This window comes from Ictalurus punctatus, chromosome 2 (assembly GCF_001660625.3).
Source record: "Ictalurus punctatus breed USDA103 chromosome 2, Coco_2.0, whole genome shotgun sequence".
NCBI classification, from domain to species: Eukaryota; Metazoa; Chordata; class Actinopteri; order Siluriformes; family Ictaluridae; genus Ictalurus; species Ictalurus punctatus.
The window spans coordinates 15,801,278-15,820,026 of record NC_030417.2 but is presented as its reverse complement, the minus strand read 5'-3'; the positions used below and the strand labels follow the sequence as shown (position 1 = coordinate 15,820,026).

The 18,749-nt window shown below is 39.9% G+C and overlaps 1 protein-coding gene across 1 annotated transcript; it reads left to right on the top strand.

The window, feature by feature from the left end:
• The first annotated feature begins 1,519 nt into the window (after positions 1–1,519).
• Positions 1,520–18,334, top strand: srp72 (signal recognition particle 72). The gene is made up of 18 exons (XM_017458334.3): positions 1,520–1,679; positions 3,796–3,916; positions 4,418–4,541; positions 4,749–4,892; positions 5,382–5,493; positions 10,292–10,323; positions 10,589–10,713; positions 10,945–11,002; positions 12,661–12,792; positions 13,184–13,312; positions 13,864–13,936; positions 14,046–14,110; positions 14,202–14,297; positions 14,438–14,619; positions 14,776–14,913; positions 15,011–15,048; positions 16,873–17,032; positions 17,437–18,334. Exons 1-18 carry the CDS (start codon positions 1,580–1,582, stop codon positions 17,603–17,605), a joined length of 1,998 nt encoding a protein of 665 aa, XP_017313823.2. The 5' UTR covers positions 1,520–1,579; the 3' UTR covers positions 17,606–18,334.
• Positions 18,335–18,749: the final 415 nt, after the last annotated feature.

Below are 18,749 nucleotides of genomic sequence, written 5' to 3'. Positions count from 1 at the left end.
AAGGTTATTCCCTTCAACACGGATTCTCGTTGTATAGTTTTACATGCAATGGCCCGCGGAGCTTTAATATTATATATATGATATTATATTATATATTGTATGTACAGTTTTTATAATATATTTTATTATAGTTTTCCTCGAGCCAGAGGAAGCGCCTGCTCTGAGGCAGTGTCTGAATTGTAGCTAGCTAATAGGCTTGAGCTTTTCACAAATAAAAGGTGAAGGCTTTTCCCTTCAACGCGGACTCCTGTTATATAGTTTTACATGCGATGGACCGAGGATCTTTAAGAGGTTTAATTAGCTCAGAATGCAAGTAAAACTGTCATGGTTAAAAATTAGACACATACGTCATTTGAAGGGATGGAAAAGTCCTCGGGACTGAGTACCGCATCACTGTGTAGATGCAAACTGCTTTCATGAGCAAGTCCGAAGTCCACCTTTCTCCAATTCTCATAGCTCTCCCGAGAAAACACACTCGAACTCTTACACCACTGAAACAAACACTTGCGATCCATTTGAACGCTTCTCTCATGTACTACATCTGTAGCCAAGCACCACGTGCTGTCGTGAATAATTAAGAGACAGCATCTTCTCATAGTATAAGAACACGCAGTCTCATGAATAATAATGAGACACGAACTACTATTGTACATTGCCAGGTCACTGCCTGTGACATGTGACAGGATGAGATTTTAAACCAGGAAGATGAAAATGGCAGAAAAAAACTCGAAATTAACCAGTTTTCTCCAACAATTAAAATTAACAGAAGCTAACATTGTCTTTTATGATGTGCGGTAAGAACACCTCTGTTAAAATCTCAGAAAATGTAGTTTAGTGTTTCATGATGCTGGTTTTTTTTTTTTTTTTTTGGTGTGTGTGTGTGTGTGTGTGTGTGTGTGTGTGTGTGTGTGTGTGTGTGTGTGTGTGTGTGTGTGTGTGTGTGTGTGTGTGTGTGTGTGTGTGTGTGTGTGTGTGTGTGTGTGTGGTGCCCAGGGATCGCAATGGCATTTGTGCAGTGTTCCAGGCATTGGCTTCAGATCCACCATGACTCTGACCAGGAAAAAAGCAGCTACTGTGAAGATGAATGATTAAAAATAAATAAATAAATTATGTGTGGGTGCCGATAATTGTAAAACCAGAATTTCTGCAGATTTTGTAATGCTTGTATTTATTTTTTTAAGCGTTGCAGTAAATCTCTAAAGATATTCCTATATGTTTGAGCTCAAAAGTATCACTAACAATGATTGCATGTATTATGTGCTTCTTTTCACTCATTTTCATGAAGGGTGCCAATAATTAAGTTTTGGTACGTACTGACCACTCAAACCACATCACTTTTATTATAGAAGCGTTCCGGTGCCCGGAAAAGAACGTGATGTCGTTTCCTGTGTGGCACATATTTCGACAAAATCCCACCTTCCCTGCTTCGATTGGCCAACGCCGACGTTTAGCCAATCACAGCGCACTTAGACGCTGCAACTGCGAGCTCAAGGAGGTGGGGTTTGTACCGCCTCCTTGAATTACGGGTGGGGAAAGTGTTAAGAGAGAAACCCACCGGAGTTGGTTCACGTTGGTGAAGATGGCGAGTGGTGCGGGGTCTGTAGCGTCGCTGTGGACTGAAGTCAACCGCTGCGGTCAAAATGGCGACTTCACGAGAGCCCTCAAGGCTGTCAATAAGAGTAACTATATATAATGTTTCTTTCCCTTCAGGTTACTCACTGACACCTGGCTTTTTGGCAGCTGTTAGCATGTTAGCATGTCGCGTGCTAAGCGAATGTGACTTGTCTGTAGCCGGTGAACGTTATGCTGCTATTCAGCTGTTTGTGATTATTATTATTTTATTTTTTTTGCTTTGCCTCAGAAAATAAAACCGTTTTGAATAACGCGTAGGTGCAAGTATGAACTTTCTGCGGCTTTCTGAAGCGTGTGAGCTAAACAGTTTTCTGTGTGTAGTGTAACGGGAAGGTAATGAATGATTACGTGTCCATATCTTTACAGTCAGCTGCTTCTATAGCACTCGTTCATAAAGCACCTAATTAAAAGAAAAGTCCACCCTCAAAGACATTAAATATATTTGTATTTAAAAATATGTGATGCGATTAGTAATTCCGGTTCTGTTCTGTTGGTTAGTCCTGGATTCTCGTTATTCAGGGGAGATGTTAGAGGTTGTGTCCCGCATTGACGTCACACGGGGACAGTTACAATGGTGTTTAATAGGAGAAAAAACTTTTTCAGCATCTTAAACTCAGACAGAGAGCTGTATGTACACACTGACAGGCGGCATGTCATTCGTGCATACATGTGCATACAGCATTCATGGGAAATTCAATGTAGAATTAGTGGAGACATCGGTGCAATGCAGGACTCGACTCAGCCGATTAGTGTAGTATGAGATGACTAGCATGATGGTGGTGGTATTAGCATGAAAGGTGACGTTTTAGAAGCTGATTTGTTTGAGCAGAGTGTACAGATGACGAGGTGGTGAGAGGAGGAGCTCTACAGACTGTTTACACTAGTGCGTTATAAAACATTGTTTTAAAATGAAAACGGTCCTTGTCCACACTGGCATTTCCGCTGTGTTTCAGAACCGATCTCAGTCCACACTACATGACCAAAAATGCATGTCACATGACCGTTCATGCACACTGGGCATGCGTATACAAGTGTAAACTGGAAGTTGGTTGCTAGTCAACAGCAGGCACGCCAATGAGCATGATGGCAAGGACGCCTTTTTTTTTTTAAACATCGGGTTTATTACGTTCTAGTCATTCTTTTTTCCATGTCATGCTTTTTGTTTATAAATATGGATAATCGAGGCTAGTATGTACGCTAGTGTGTACTTAATCAAACTCGATATAATTTCAAATAATTCACTTTATTTGTAACATTAGTACACTGGCACATTGCAGTGAAAATATATAAACATCATGGTAAAAACAGATGCATAGGGCACATAAGCAGTCATACACTCTTTATGAAATTAAACAATATGGGATAATATTGTTTCTTTTTAATGTAGGCTGTTTTTTGCTGCTCTTAATGTGAACTGCTCAGATGGCTCATGGGTCAAGAAACCTTGTCACCACACATCTCACTCGTTTTCCCTTGGTTTCATTGTCTGCTATGGACTCCCTTTTGGTCTATCCCAAAACCGGCGTTCCATGTAGGGTTTACACTGCTTGAAATGACATGTGTTACTGATTGCTCTAATCATAGCTTGCCTCTTGTGCATGTAGGCAGCTGCAGTATTATAAAACACAGAATTTAACTGCACAATGGCTGCTAAGAATGACGACAAAGCCAGAAAAGCTTACAGTTCAATCTCCATGTTGTTGTGTACGATCAGTGTAGCGTAATGGTCATATTGAAGGGGCTTGATGAATCAGGGAAGGATACACAATGATCCAGAAGATCCCATCAGGGAGCGAATGTGGGCAGTCATGCCTTCGTTTTCGAGGGTCGAAATGACAGGTGTAACCATAGCAAAAAAAAAAACGGACGCGTTTTAAAACGAAAAAGCACTAGTGTAAACAGCACCTAAAGGACTAAAGCGCTGCTGCATCGATCACTTTATAGACCGTAAATAAACCATCATGTCCTTTTTAAAGGAGTTTAAGCCCAGAAAACACGACTCAGCAAATAAATCCTAGACGCCAGTGGATCTCATATCACATGCTACTTGGAACGATTAGTGCAAGTAATTCAGGGTGGAAGTGTTGCTTCAGAAGTAATCTGTAATTTAACTTGTTTTTGTTTACCATCTGTTTGTGTTGTGCTCTTTTTGTCTCTGTCCAGTTCTTCACGAGAATAAGGATGACGTGACTGCACTGCGCTGTAAAATCGTGTGTCTCATCCAGACTGGCGGCTTCAAGGAGGCACTCAATGTCATCAACACCCACACCAAGTCGCTCACGAGGTAAACGACACGTCGTCATTGTTCCAACAGTAACATTCGCATGCTGGGATCAAGTATTAACGTAGAATTGCAGTTAGTGACATGTTATTTAATCAAGCCTATTTAAGCATTCCGTAGTAGTATTAGCTGATTGAAATGCTGCAAAGAAATATTTTAAATAGATATTTTATATATATATATATATATATATATATTTATTTATTTTATTATTATTTTTTTTTAACAATCCTACTAATCGATTAATCTGGAAAAATAATTGATGGATGAATTGATTATCAAAATAATCATTTGTTGCTGCCTCGCACTTGTGCAAAACCAAATAACTGAGCGTGGTGTTGTCGTTTCAGTTCTAGTGGTATCTATCGCAGTTAGATTACAGTATGCAACCCATCTCGCCCCGAATTGACCCTACAAAAAACTTTGACATCACTTGGTTTTGCTATTGCGGAAAAAAAAACAGCAATGAACTATTTGATTGATGTTCGTCATATCTGTCCGCAGTGACAGGATCGGGTTTGAGAAGGCGTACTGTGAGTACCGGCTGAACCGAGTGGAAACCGCACTGAAGACCATCGAGGGACTCTCCGAACAGACCGACAAACTCAAAGAGCTCTACGGCCAAGTGGTGAGAAAGCTCATACTCTAAAAGTGATAAAATGACCGCCTTTGGTACAGTTCTGACAGGCCTGAAAATGTGTGTAAAAATCAATTATTATTGAATAGTTATTACACAACAAGGTTTAGAGTCTAAGTCACTTTGTTGTGTCCAGACATTTTAACTCTGAGTACGGACTAGTAAATTATTTAGAGCTCAGTGTGTCTGTGTGTGTAGCTGTACAGGCTGGACCGGTACACTGAGTGTGAAGCGGTGTATAAAGACCTGATCAGAAACTCCCAAGATGAATACGAGGAGGAGAGAAAGACAAACCTCGCCGCAGTACAAGCTGCACGGAGCACCTGGGAGAAAGCAACACCTGTGAGTCAACACGCATGCTTAGAGATCTTTAGAGAGCACTAAAACGCACGCAGTCCCCATAACACACATTCTGCTTGGAAGTATTCATCTTTTGTGTGAATGACTTGCAGTTTATATATATAGTGGAGAACGCATTTTATTGCCTGTGGCATGTACTTATATAGAAGTAGGAAAATAAAGATTCAAGCTACTAAATAGGGAAACAAATATAGAAAATGCCAGTCGCAAAGGAACAAGTACTTAAGTATTCAGATTCTTCACCAGTGCTAATAAATTGGCTATTAAACATTTCTTCAGTTAATACATGGTTATTAATCATGCAGTAAATTATTAAACTGTTTTTTGTTTTTAAATATGCATTAGGGTAAAAGTGCATTTAAAAAAACAAAACAAAAAAAAAACACCACAATTCCACAGTTATGCCTGTACTTTGACATTGTGCACTTCACTTGCTCTCTTGTTCACTTACTCCCTTGGTCACTGTGGCAGGAGGACCTGGGGCTGCCCGAGAGCACGTATGAGCTTTGCTACAACTCAGCCTGCAGTCTGATCGGCAGAGGCCAGCTCGCTCAGGCCATGAAAAAACTCCAAGAAGCTGAAGGTCAGGGCTCGTGTAATTCAATTTAAAACAGGCTGTCTGATTCCAGTGCTGGAGGGGCTGTAGACTTTCACATCTCATTTTACACCTCAGTTAATCACCATGGCCTTTAAAATGCACCTGTTATGGTTTTGTAACGTGCCTAATTTTTTTTTTTTAAAGTTCTCATACAATGGATTTACATTCATCCAAGGTCAAAAAACACTTTAATGTACTCATAATTTAAACTGCAGCATTACCCCCTCAGAGAGCATACTCTGCTCTGATTGGTCAGATATGTCCCAGTCTGTTGTGATTGGTCTACCACTGTCAGCTTGTTTCAAAAAGGAAACGCCCACTACCATAACGAGTTTCAGATTTGTCTGTTCGCGAGCAGTCGATGAAGACCAGAGGTGGTGTTTTTTGTTACAAACCTACGTAGATTAGTACAGGCAGTGAGTCTGGAACTACTAACAACTCGTTCCTTCTTTTGGGAGTCAATAACTCCGTTTGTCGTGCGCTTTGATTTTTGAAACGTTGTAGACTTTTTACGTTCACAGACAGCTCTATAACACACTATATGAAAGGTAGTGTTTGAAAAAACATAATGGATGCACTTTAAAGGGTGAATCTGGTTCATTAAAAGAGAAAATCTCTGCCGTGTCCCTCCAGGACCTGAGTTTAACACTCAGGAATTCTCGTGACAATCTCTTGTAGTTGTGATAGCAGTGATGGTTTTAATGTGTGTTATGGGGGGGGAAAACCCGATCCATTCTGACTGGGCGAAATATGATGGATAGCATTGTTCTATACAGTGCTGCGAAAAAGTACTTGCCTGATTTCTTTTGTTTTTGTGTATATCTCATACTAAGTTGATTCAGAAATTAAAACAAAGGCAACCTGACTAAACACAAAATACAGTTTTTAAATGATAGTTATTTATTGAAGCAAAAAAAAAGTTATCCAATACCAGCTGGGCCTGTGTGAAAATGAAATGTATTTGCCACCATAGTTAGTAAATTCCCAAATCTAGGAAACTGTGTTCATAATCTGGTTCAGCTGGACTAGACATAACCAGGCCTGATTACTGCAAACTCTGTTCAATCAAATTGACACATAAATAGAACCTTTTCAACAGCATGGATTTGGTTATAAGGTCTTACCCAGTAACACACTATGCTGAAATTTAAAGAAATTCAAGAAATGATGAGGAACAAGGTGACTGAAATACGTCAGTCTGCAAAGGGTTACAAAGCTATTTCAAAGGCTCTGGGACTCCAAAGAACAACAGCGAGAGCCATTATCTCCAAATGGAAAAGTCGACACAGTAATGAACCTTCCCAGAAGTGTCCAACCTTCCAAAATTCCTCCAAGAGCACAGCAACTACTCATCCAGGAAGTCACAAATGAGCCAAGGACAACATCAAAGGAACTACAGGTCTCTCTTACATCAGTAAGGGTCAGTGTTCATGACTCCACAATCATAGACACTGGGCAAAAATGTAATCCATGGAAGAGTGGAGAGGTGAAAACCACTGCTAACCCAGAAGAACATTAAGGCTTGTCTGAATTTTGCCAACACACACCTTGATGATCCTTGAACATGGAGAATGTTCTGTGGATTGATGAGTCGAAAGTGGAATTGTTTGGAAGACAGGTGTCCCTTTACATCTGGCATAAACCAAACAGATTGCCACAAAAAGAACATTATACATACGGTCCAGCATGTTGGTGGAAGTGTGATGGTGTGGGGATACTTTGCTGCTTCAGGGCTTGGGACTGAAGAATGTCCGGTCTTCAGTACATAAGTTGAAACTCAAGCGCAACTGAATTATGCAGCAAGACAATGGTCCAAAGCATAGGAGTATGTTCTAGTCCTAGAAGTAAGTGAAAGACTGATCTCGGTAGTGTTTGGTTACACTTATTACTGCTAAAGGTGGCACAACCAGATTTTAAGTTTAAGGGGCAGTTAGTTTTTCACATTGGTGATTGGTGTTGGATGACTTTTTTTCTTGTTTTCTTGTTCTCTTTTATCATCTGGTTGGTATTTACTGTAAAAGTAGCTGTTTGGATCTGTTTTCTTTTCCCTCCATTTCATGTTAAATTCTTTCATGATTTTTAAATACTGAATTGACTTTTTTATTAGTATTCCTAATATGCACCATAAAATGTATAATACATATGTGTTATGTTGTAGTAGCATTCATAAGCCTTTGTAATACATTAATAATGCATGCATCTTTTATAAAGAGAGAACATAGAACAACCCTTATTTATCATTAGCAGCTGATTGAGATTGTTACTGGGTTTTTTTTAGTATTTATTGTTTTTGAATACACATCCTTTGGATTGTTCTTTTTTTATTAATAGCACTTTCATTACACTTGGATAATGTTGTAGAAGGTGTACGTATTGTAATATCCATGTAAAAGGCATTCTAAAAGCCATGTTTGGATACGAATATGACTACGTTTACATGGACAGCAATAATCTAATTATTGACCTTAATCTAAGTAAGGTAATAATGGGATTAAGGTGTTTACATGAGTCGCTTTTAGAATACTCCAGTCATGTACCCGTTTTACATGTTATTGATCATAATTAGATTAAGAGCCCGCGTCATTACGTCACCGCGCCACGCCGTCCGACGTCCCTCCAGAATTTCACGTATCAACATACAGTTCGTCCTCGTTATGGTACCGTATACACTTTTGGGTGTGTTTATTTCAATTTTTTACGAACGCTTCAAGTGCAGTTAATTATTAGTCATGCTATATGTGCAAATAGACGACTGCTTGAAGCCGTGGGCTGCGTCTCAAATCGCATACTTACAGTGAGGAGAAAAAAGTATTTGATCCCCTGCTGATTTTGTACGTTTGCCCACTGACAAAAAATGATCATTCTATAATTTTAATGGTAGATTTATTTGAACAGTGAGACAGAAAAACAACAAGAAAATCCAGAAAAACGCATGTCAAAAATTTTATAAATTAATTTGCATTTTAATGAGGGAAAAAAGTATTTGACCCCCTCTCAATCAGAAAGATTTCTGGCTCCCAGGTGTCTTTTATACAGGTAACGTGCTGAGATTAGGAGCACACTCTTAAAGGGAGTGCTCCTAATCTCAGCTTGTTACCTGTATAAAAGACACCTGTCCACAGAAGCAATCAATCAATCAGATTCCAAACTCTCCACCATGGCCAAGACCAAAGAGCTCTCCAAGGATGTCAGGGACAAGACTGTAGACCTACACAAGTCTGGAATGGGGTACAAGACCATTGCCAAGCAGATTGGTGAGAAGGTGACAACAGTTGGTGCGATTATTCGCAAATGGAAGAAACACAAAAGAACTGTCAATCTCCCTCGGCCTGGGGCTCCATGCAAGATCTCACCTCGTGGAGTTGCATTGATCATGAGAACAGTGAGGAATCAGCCCAGAACTACACGGGAGGATCTTGTCAATGATCTCAAGGCAGCTGGGACCATAGTCACCAAGAAAACAATTGGTAACGCACTACGCCGTGAAGGACTGAAATCCTGCAGCGCGCGCAAGGTCCGCTGCTCAAGAAAGCACATATACATGCCCGTCTGAAGTTTGCCAATGAACATCTGAATGATTCAGAGGACCACTGGGTGAAAGTGTTGTGGTCAGATGAGACCATAATGGAGCTCTTTGGCCTCAACTCAACTCGCCGTGTTTGGAGGAGGAGGAATGCTGCCTATGACCCCAAGAACACCATCCCCACCGTCAAACATGGAGGTGGAAACATTATGCTTTGGGGGTGTTTTTCTGCTAAGGGGACAGGACAACTTCACCGCATCAAAGGGACGATGGACAGGGCCATGTACCGTCAAATCTTGGGTGAAAACCTCCTTCCCTCAGCCAGGGCATTGAAAATTGGTCGTGGATGGGTATTCCAGCAACAAAGGAGTGGCTCAAGAAGAAGCACATTAAGGTCCTGGAGTGGCCTAGCCAGTCTCCAGACCTTAATCCCATAGAAAATCTGTGGAGGGAGCTGAAGGTTCGAGTCGCCAAACATCAGCCTCGAAACCTTAATGACTTGGAGAAGATCTGCAAAGAGGAGTGGGACAAAATCCCTCCTGAGATGTGTACAAACCTGGTGGCCAACTACAAGAAACGTCTGACCTCTGTGATTGCCAACAAGGGTTTTGCCACCAAGTACTAAGTCATGTTTTGCAAAGGGGTCAAATACTTATTTCCCTCATTAAAATGCAAATCAATTTATAACATTTTTGACGTGCGTTTTTCTGGATTTTCTTGTTGTTATTCTGTCTCTCACTGTTCAAATAAATCTACCATTAAAATTATAGAATGATCAATTCTTTGTCAGTGGGCAAACATACAAAATCAGCAGGGGATCAAATACTTTTTTCCCCTCTCTGTACCTACTGTATAGTAGCCGAGATGCATGTATTTTTCCCCACTACCGGCCTATAGTAGGCAAGTATGCAGTTTGGGACACGGCCAAACTCTCTTGTTCGCCGTAAAGCATAAAACTGCCGTGTGTGATCGTGTCCTGTTGCAAAATGCGGTGAAAAGTCTCACACAACGTTCATAATGTGATTTAAGGTGTTTACATGTGTGTAATGCACGTCCATAATACGATTAAAACAGGAGTAATCCACCTGTCTTAATTCGATTAGAGCTTAATTAGATTATGACCATAATTAGATTAAGGTTGCTGTTTACATGGTAGTTTCTTAATCAAATTATGGTCTTAATTAGATTAAGAGTGGATTATTGTTGTCCATGTAAACGCAGTCTATGATTTTTGTCTGATTTATTTTATTATTATTACAGAGCTCTGTAGGATATCTCTGGCAGAAGACTCAGTGAGTGTTTCTTCTTCTTTCTTTTTTTCTTCTTTTTCTTTAACAGACAACACTTTCATTGTTCAGCATTTCCTTTTGCATTTATTTGGCACTTCAGGATTTAATCTAGGACAATTTACAATGTAATGCAAATTGGACAAATCCATTCCAAGCCTTTTGAAGTTTAGAATGAACCCCAAAGAAATGGAAAATATAAGATGATGAATAGTTTTATGGGTGTGTGGTTTGGATTTAATGGTAATTACGTGAACTGTTTGTTTTGTAGGACATGACTGAGGAGGATATAGACGCTGAGCTGGCGGTGATCCACTCTCAGATGGCCTATGTCATGCAGCTCCAAGGAAGGACAGAAGACGCGCTGCAGCTTTATAACCAAGTCATCAAACTGAAGTAAGGAGACATACTCTCTTGCACGGTTTTCAATTATAAAGGCAGTTCACTTATTTAATCAGTGATTTACAGAACATGTACTTTTTTTATTCATTTGCACTTGTGTTTAGTGTTGTGGAATCAACACCTTCTGACCAGTCAGAATAGAGAATTCAACAGTACTGTGGTATTAATACATATGAACATCTAAAAGCCAGTTTTTGAAACCGTTGTAATGACTCTTTTCCTCAGGCCATCTGATGTGGGTCTGCTAGCAGTCACTGCCAATAACATTATCACCATCAACAAGGTAATACAAGTGCCTAGCGTCTGAAGTGTTTAATTATACAGTCCTGCAGCTGTGAGTGTGGGTGGGCAGTATAGCAAAAATTTGAACGATTTACAGTGTGGTTTGTTATGGAAGAAGCACAATGGCACAATTGATGGCAGAGAGGGAAACTTGAGTCTGGACTCGAGTCACACTTGCGTCGCAAAAGAAATGACTTGCGACTTGACTTAGACTCATGAACAACTGACTCGAGACTTGACTTTGACATGAAGACCGAGACTTGTGAAAAATACAAGTCATTTTGGTTTGGCATTCCCGATACATTCTTTCTGTACTGGAGAGAGCGGCAGCAAATTTCACAACAAGTCATCTCTAAAAACACCAAGCTAGAATTATATACACGCGTGACTCATCTGAAGGCGTGTTTTCATCACCCATTGGGAAAGTGCTGTTATATAAATGAACAACAAACAATATAGCCAAGTCTTACCATGTGGTGATCTTCATGTCATTTAATTTGAAAAGCAGTCAATTAATCCAAAAGGAAGTTGCTGTGTCACACAACTGTCAGGGGCTTGCTTGCTGAACATTTTAAAGAAGTACAAATGTTTTCCATGTCCTTCTCATGTTTTTTCCTCCAAGTATTAGCTACCATATGCATATAATATCCAAGTTTACCAAGTTAAATTGCATCTATACGTGGGGGTTTTGTTACCACCAGCGCTCACTGGATGACTACTTCACCCATCATTACTTGAAACTACAGCAAATTACGGCATCTCAAATAGCTTTAAAAAAATACAGCACATTCTTCCTCATGGTGACTGTCTCAAATGGTATATAAGTGCTTTCTAAATGGTATAAATCACCTTCTGAAGGGCACCAAGCCAATCGTGCTGTAAGATTGCTTCAAACTGAATTTCCATTAGAAATTACTTAAAAATTTAGTTCTGAGTGACCATTATTAATAGTTTGAAAGTAACAGTTTTTTGATTGTGTATAAAAATTGAATTAATGATTTAAGTAAAACCTTGTGTGCTTTATTAGACAATTTTGAATACATGAACAAGACATTCTGTAGAAGTAATCAGTTTTAATATTTAAAATTGATTTAGCCTCATACACTGTTAATTACAATAACTAGCTGAAAGAACTGTTGCTAAAAATAGAACAAAGACTTAAGACCTGACTTGGACTCCACCTCAGGGACTTGACTCGGACCTCAGGGACTTGTGAACATGTCTAGTTGATTGCATAACATGCATCATCTGCTTGTTACTGTGAGGTTTTAATTGAACTTGTTTTTTTTGGGTTCAGGGAGGCAGCATATCTTTAAGAACTGAGCTGCTGTTCTACTGAGGGACAGACTGTTACATAATCAGATATGGGAGTTTCCCAATGCGTGGTGTAAAAATAATAAATATGAAGAGTTCTACATATTGTACCTCTGGCTTTGAGTGAATAACTATCAGAAGTAAAAAACCTTTTTTGCAGAAAAGAACTGGGCACAAACAGGTCTTATTTCAATGCTGTTAACGTAAAGAACTTGATGCTTATGTCACTGCAATATTCTCAGTAAAGTGAATCATGACCCACTTCTTTGTGATTACAAAATTTATCTTCATATCACCCAGCTCTAGTGTCTAGCATGGCTTTGTGTGTTATCGCTGATTCTGCAGGACCAAAACGTGTTCGACTCCAAGAAGAAGGTGAAGCTGATGAGCGCAGAGGGTGTGGAATACAAACTGGCCAAGAAGCAGCTGCAAGCCATTGAATTTAACAAAGCACTGCTAGCAATGTATACAAACCAGGTACACGCACTGTGTGGGACACAAGTCAAAATAACATACAGATAAAATGCTTGAATACGTACTTTTAAACAACAATGAAGGCTCTGTTGGGATGAAGGATGATATCAGTGTTGGAGCTGCTAAATTACATGCAGGATTAAGAAGTTTAAAATGTTTATTTCCCAGGAGCTATGGGTCTGTTTGAACTGAAATTTAGCGTGCGGCATTGTTTTGTTCATTTGTAAGTGGCTTTCCAAGGATGACAGAGTTACTTAAACATGGCCACCATTAGTTAGCTTTCATGGGACCTGTTTCATACACCTGAATAAAGCATAAGTGTTTTGTTTTTTGTTTTTTTTAAATTTGGCATTCTTCTGATCACAGTAATTGTGAATACTGTGTGATTTGATAGGCTGATCAGTGCAGAAAGTTATCCGCAAATCTGCAGTCACAGAATCCTGGACACCCACAGCCAGTTCTCATCCAGGTGGCTCAGCTGTGTCGAGAGAAACAACACGGCAAGGCCGTGGAGCTGCTGCAGGTACAAATGCATGTTTAACATAACGATATCTGCCTGTGTTCCCTTTTTATATATATATATATATATATATATATGAGCACAGTTGCAACAGTTTAAGAGGGAGTAAATGAAAACGTAACCGGTTAGCTAGCTAGCTAGTCATCTGGTTAATTATCTAGTATTGTAATTAATTGTCTGGCAGAATAAAGTTGTGGTCGTGTCCTGGCATGCATGGCCTCATTTTGGTTAAATGACAAAAACCATGACACATGATCATCTGACATTACAATTAATGCATTTATTTATATTTCCTCTGCTTGACATAGTACGTAATACTTAACCACTTTAGCTTGACATAGTACATAACATTTTGGTTAACATCTCCCTAACTTGTTAGATGTCATTAGGTCAGCAATTTTATGTAAATACAAGTAGTTGCCACAATTACCAGCAAATTTGGTTTATTTTGACAATATTGTATTGTAAATTATATATTTAGTCTATAAACCCTACCAATTATGGACTTTGCAGTGCCAAAAAGGGTCTCTCTCTTTCTCTCTTTCTATCTCTAGTGTTTTTCAGAAAAGCATCCTGAAAGTGCATCTCGAATCAAACTGACCATGGCACAACTCTATCTGACTCAAGGTTTGTTTTTGTTTTTGTTTTTGTGTTGTTGTTTTCTTTGTGTCACACACAATCACATGAAGCACGTCTAGCACTTTGAAGTTTACACTATTCTCTTGTTTACTTGTAGGTCATGTGACTAAAGCCTGTGACATTCTGAGGTCGATAGAGGATTTTAAGCACAAACAAGGAATGGTAAGATTTGCTGTATTAAGTAGTCCAATTCTATGCTCCTTTAAAAAGGTGGCAGAAATTATATGTGAAGTTACATATTTGTGTCATGCAGGTTTCTGCCCTGGTCACAATGTACACACATGAGGAAGACATTGACAGTGCTATTGATGTTTTCACCCAAGCCATCCAGTATTATCAATCAGAACAGGTAAGACCAAGAAACAGCAACTAATTCAAATTCTGAAAACTACATTCTTGAATAACAGCTAAGTGAAAGTAGTGCATTAAAAACAGTTCCTGGTGGAGGACTTGGTTTAGAAATGAGAAATTTCTCTCTTCTCCTCTCAGCCGGGCTCTCCAGTGCACCTCTCCCTCGTCCGTGAAGCAGCGAATTTTAAGCTCCGTTACGGCAGAAAGAAGGAGTGCATCATTGACCTGGAGCAGCTGTGGAAGCAAAACCGTAAAGACGTGCATACTCTGGCGCAGCTCATTTCCGCTTACTCGCTGGTGGATCAGGACAAGGCCAAAGCGTATCCTTGTGCACATGCACACCATGTTCATTCCAATATTTATTCCACAAGGTCCCACCCCTGGGTATTCTCAAGGTCCTTTTTGAGCATTGTGTGGATTTGAGCATGTCTGTCATCCAAAGTGTGTGCTGAAGTTTTCCTGAGCTGCTCTCTCAGGCTCAGTAAGCATCTGCCCTCTCCTGACACCATGTCCTTTAACATCGACGTGGACGAGCTGGAGAACTCTCATGGAGCCACGAACGTCAGAAAGAAAGCGGCAAAAGTTGTTGGTGAAAACCCACCCAAGGAACAGGGGTACATACTGTGGTCTTTTTAAATATTGCTGCACACACCAGTTAATTGTTATTGTTGATAAAATATTCAATGTAAATTATTTTAATATTTGTTTTAGCCAAGTGGACATCAAAAAGAAGAAGAAAAAGAAGAAAGGTATGTTTGCATGTTGCAAATCAGTGTGTGTGTGTGTGTATGTGTGTGTATATATATATATATATATATATAGTGAGGGGAAAAAAGTATTTGATCCCCTGCTGATTTTGTACGTTTGCCCACTGACAAAGAAATGATCAGTCTATAATTTTAATGGTAGTTGTATTTGAACAGTGAGAGACAGAATAACAACAAAAAAATCCAGAAAAACGCATGTCAAAAATTTTATAAATTAATTTGCATTTTAATGAGGGAAAAAAGTATTTGACCCCCTCTCAATCAGAAAGATTTCTGGCTCCCAGGTGTCTTTTATACAGGTAACGAGCTGAGATTAGGAGCACACTCTTAAAGGGAGTGCTCCTAATCTCAGCTTGTTACCTGTATAAAAGACACCTGTCCACAGAAGCAATCAATCAAACAGATTCCAAACTCTCCACCATGGCCAAGACCAAGGAGCTCTCCAAGGATGTCAGGGACAAGACTGTAGACCTACACAAGTCTGGAATGGGCTACAAGACCATTGCCAAGCAGCTTGGTGAGAAGGGGACAACAGTTGGTGCGATTATTCGCAAATGGAAGAAGCACAAAAGAACTGTCAGTCTCCCTCGGCCTGGGGCTCCATGCAAGATCTCACCTCGTGGAGTTGCATTGATCATGAGAACAGTGAGGAATCAGCCCAGAACTACACGGGAGGATCTTGTCAATGATCTCAAGGCAGCTAGGACCATAGTCACCAAGAAAACAATTGGTAACACACTACGCCGCGAAGGACTGAAATCCTGCAGCGCGCGCAAGGTCCGCTGCTCAAGAAAGCACATATACATGCCCGTCTGAAGTTTGCCAATGAACATCTGAATGATTCAGAGGACAACTGGGTGAAAGTGTTGTGGTCAGATGAGACCAATATGGAGCTCTTTGGCATCAACTCAACTCGCCGTGTTTGGAGGAGGAGGAATGCTGCCTATGACCCCAAGTATACCATCCTCACCGTCAAACATGGAGGTGGAAACATTATGCTTTGGGGGTGTTTTTCTGCTAAGGGGACAGGACAACTTCACCGCATCAAAGGGACGATGGACGGGGCCATGTACCGTCAAATCTTGGGTGAAAACCTCCTTCTCTCAGCCAGGGCATTGAAAATGGCTCGTGGATGGGTATTCCAGCATGACAATGACCCAAAACACACGGCCAAGGCAACAAAGAAGTGGCTCAAGAAGAAGCACATTAAGGTCCTGGAGTGACCTAGGCAGTCTCCAGACCTTAATCTCATACAAAATCTGTGGAGGGAGCTGAAGGTTCGAGTTGCCAAACGTCAGCCTCAAAACCTTAATGATTTGGAGAAGATCTGCAAAGAGGAGTGGGACAAAATCCCTCCTGAGATGTGTGCAAACCTCGTGGCCAACTACAAGAAACGTCTGACCTCTGTGATTGCCAACAAGGGTTTTTAAACCAAGTACTAAGTCATGTTTTGCAGAGGGGTCAAATACTTATTTCCCACATTAAAATGCAAATCAATTTATAACATTTTTGACGTGCGTTTTTCTGGATTTTTTTGTTGTTATTCTGTCTCTCACTGTTCAAATAAATCTACCATTAAAGTTATAGATGGATCATTTCTTTGTCAGTGGGCAAACGTACAAAATCAGCAGGGGATCAAATACTTTTTTCCCGCACTGTATGTATGTATGTATGTATGTATGTATGTATGTATGTGTATGTATATAGATATAGATAGATAGATAGATAGATAGATAAAATGTGTATATATGTGTATTTATTTGTTATAAAGGGTTATTTAGTTCTTCATTGATTTGCCCACCCCAGGTAAACTACCCAAGAACTGTGACCCTAAATCAACCCCTGACCCCGAGCGCTGGTTGCCTATGCGAGAGAGATCATACTATCGCGGCAGGAAGAAGGGCAAGAAGAAGGAGCAGGTGGGAAGAGGAACTCAGGGAGCAACGTCAGGAGCTACAGCAGAACTGTGAGTTTAAATACAGTCAGCACTAAAAAGCAAACCCTGTTCACTATATAGTGCACTATTTTGGGAATCTGCCATATCCTATTCACACCCATAAAGAACAGTGGAGAATATTTAGTGATTAAAATCCAAAAACAAAAACACAGAATTCACTGTGATTAAAGATATCATGACCTATACAGAGATTCTTGTGTGTAGTTTGAGATGTCCATAGTTGAGTGATGAAAGCAGGATGTCCGGTATAGGTAGTGTATAGAGTGAAACAATATGTTGCAATATTGATGTGATCTGATTCGGTTCAGCATCTACTTGATGCAGGCTTGATACAGTAAGATGATGTGAATTATATTGTTTCATTAGCATTTGTGCACTGTATGTTTTCTCACTGTACATTTTCTGTGACTCAGAGATGCCAGCAAAACAGCAAGCAGCCCCCCCACGTCCCCTCGCCCTGGCTCTGGCACCAGCTCTGCCCCCAACGTCGTGCCGCCACGGCAACAGAAACCTGCTGCTCCTGGAGCAACACGCAAAAAAGCCCCGCAGAAGAAAAAGAAGGGAGGAAAAGGAGGATGGTAGATGAAAGGCTGAAGTCCAGAGTCATTCCTCAGCTCCTTCCTTGTGTGTCCATCTTTGGAGATTTTGAAATGCTAACTGAAGGGAGTTAGAACTCACAAAATATCCAAGGAGGGATCAAGGAATGATTTTGGATTAGACGGATGGAGACGTGTAGAAACAGAAATCTGACCCAGGGAATTTTGTTTGTTTGTTTGTTTTTAACCATCACATTCACTGGTTAATCTTATGTTAATCATATAAAACTCATTTTACAGTGAATAATTAAGTGAAGAAAGTTTTCATGATCAGATGAGTGTTTGAAACAATCTACATTCTCAGTTTTAACCAACAGATGTTTCATACCTGTAATCCAAGGACCTTGGTTTTATATTTTATTCCATCACCATGTTTTCTTTTTCTTTTTTTGTGGCCCATTAAACAAAACAGAAACTGCCTGGCCATGAATTCATTAGTTCATATTTCATCACGGTTTCATTTGACAAGACTTGCCTATTAAATCTGTATGCAGAGACAGTAACTTTGTGTCAAACAACAAAGAGAGAGGCTGTTTATGCAAATTCAAATATTTATTTTTCAAACTCCTGGATATATTTCACTTGTAATTATTATAATTTCAAGAAAGGAATGTCCTTCGGCCGTTTTGTTGTTGTAGGGGAGGCTGAAAATCAATCGAACAGGAAGTGCAGCTCCCATGTAAAGTCTCAATAAAATTTCCTTGAGAACAGAAAATCTATTTTGCACATCTTTGTCTGGACCATATGCATATTAATGTGACTAGTTCTCCATATATACATTAAACATACAGTACAGTTGTGTTTGGTTTTTTATTATACATACTGCATATTAAAGTTTTGGGTGGTGGAGCATTCTCAACACAGTAGTAACACTACTGATGTGGTGGTAGTGTATGTGGTGCTGATACACTTGTATCAGTTGTAGCAGTAGTGATGGTTTTTAACACTTACTGCACTTTAATAGCTTAATAGTAGATCTTGAGCTTAGCCTGGGAACACTGGGCCCAGTCACAGGGAACCATACACACACATTTACACAGTAAATCAGTTTTAGGAACAATCCATCAACCAGCATGTTTTTGGGAGTGAAACTCCACACACGCACAGTAACCCGATCACAAGGTTCCAGG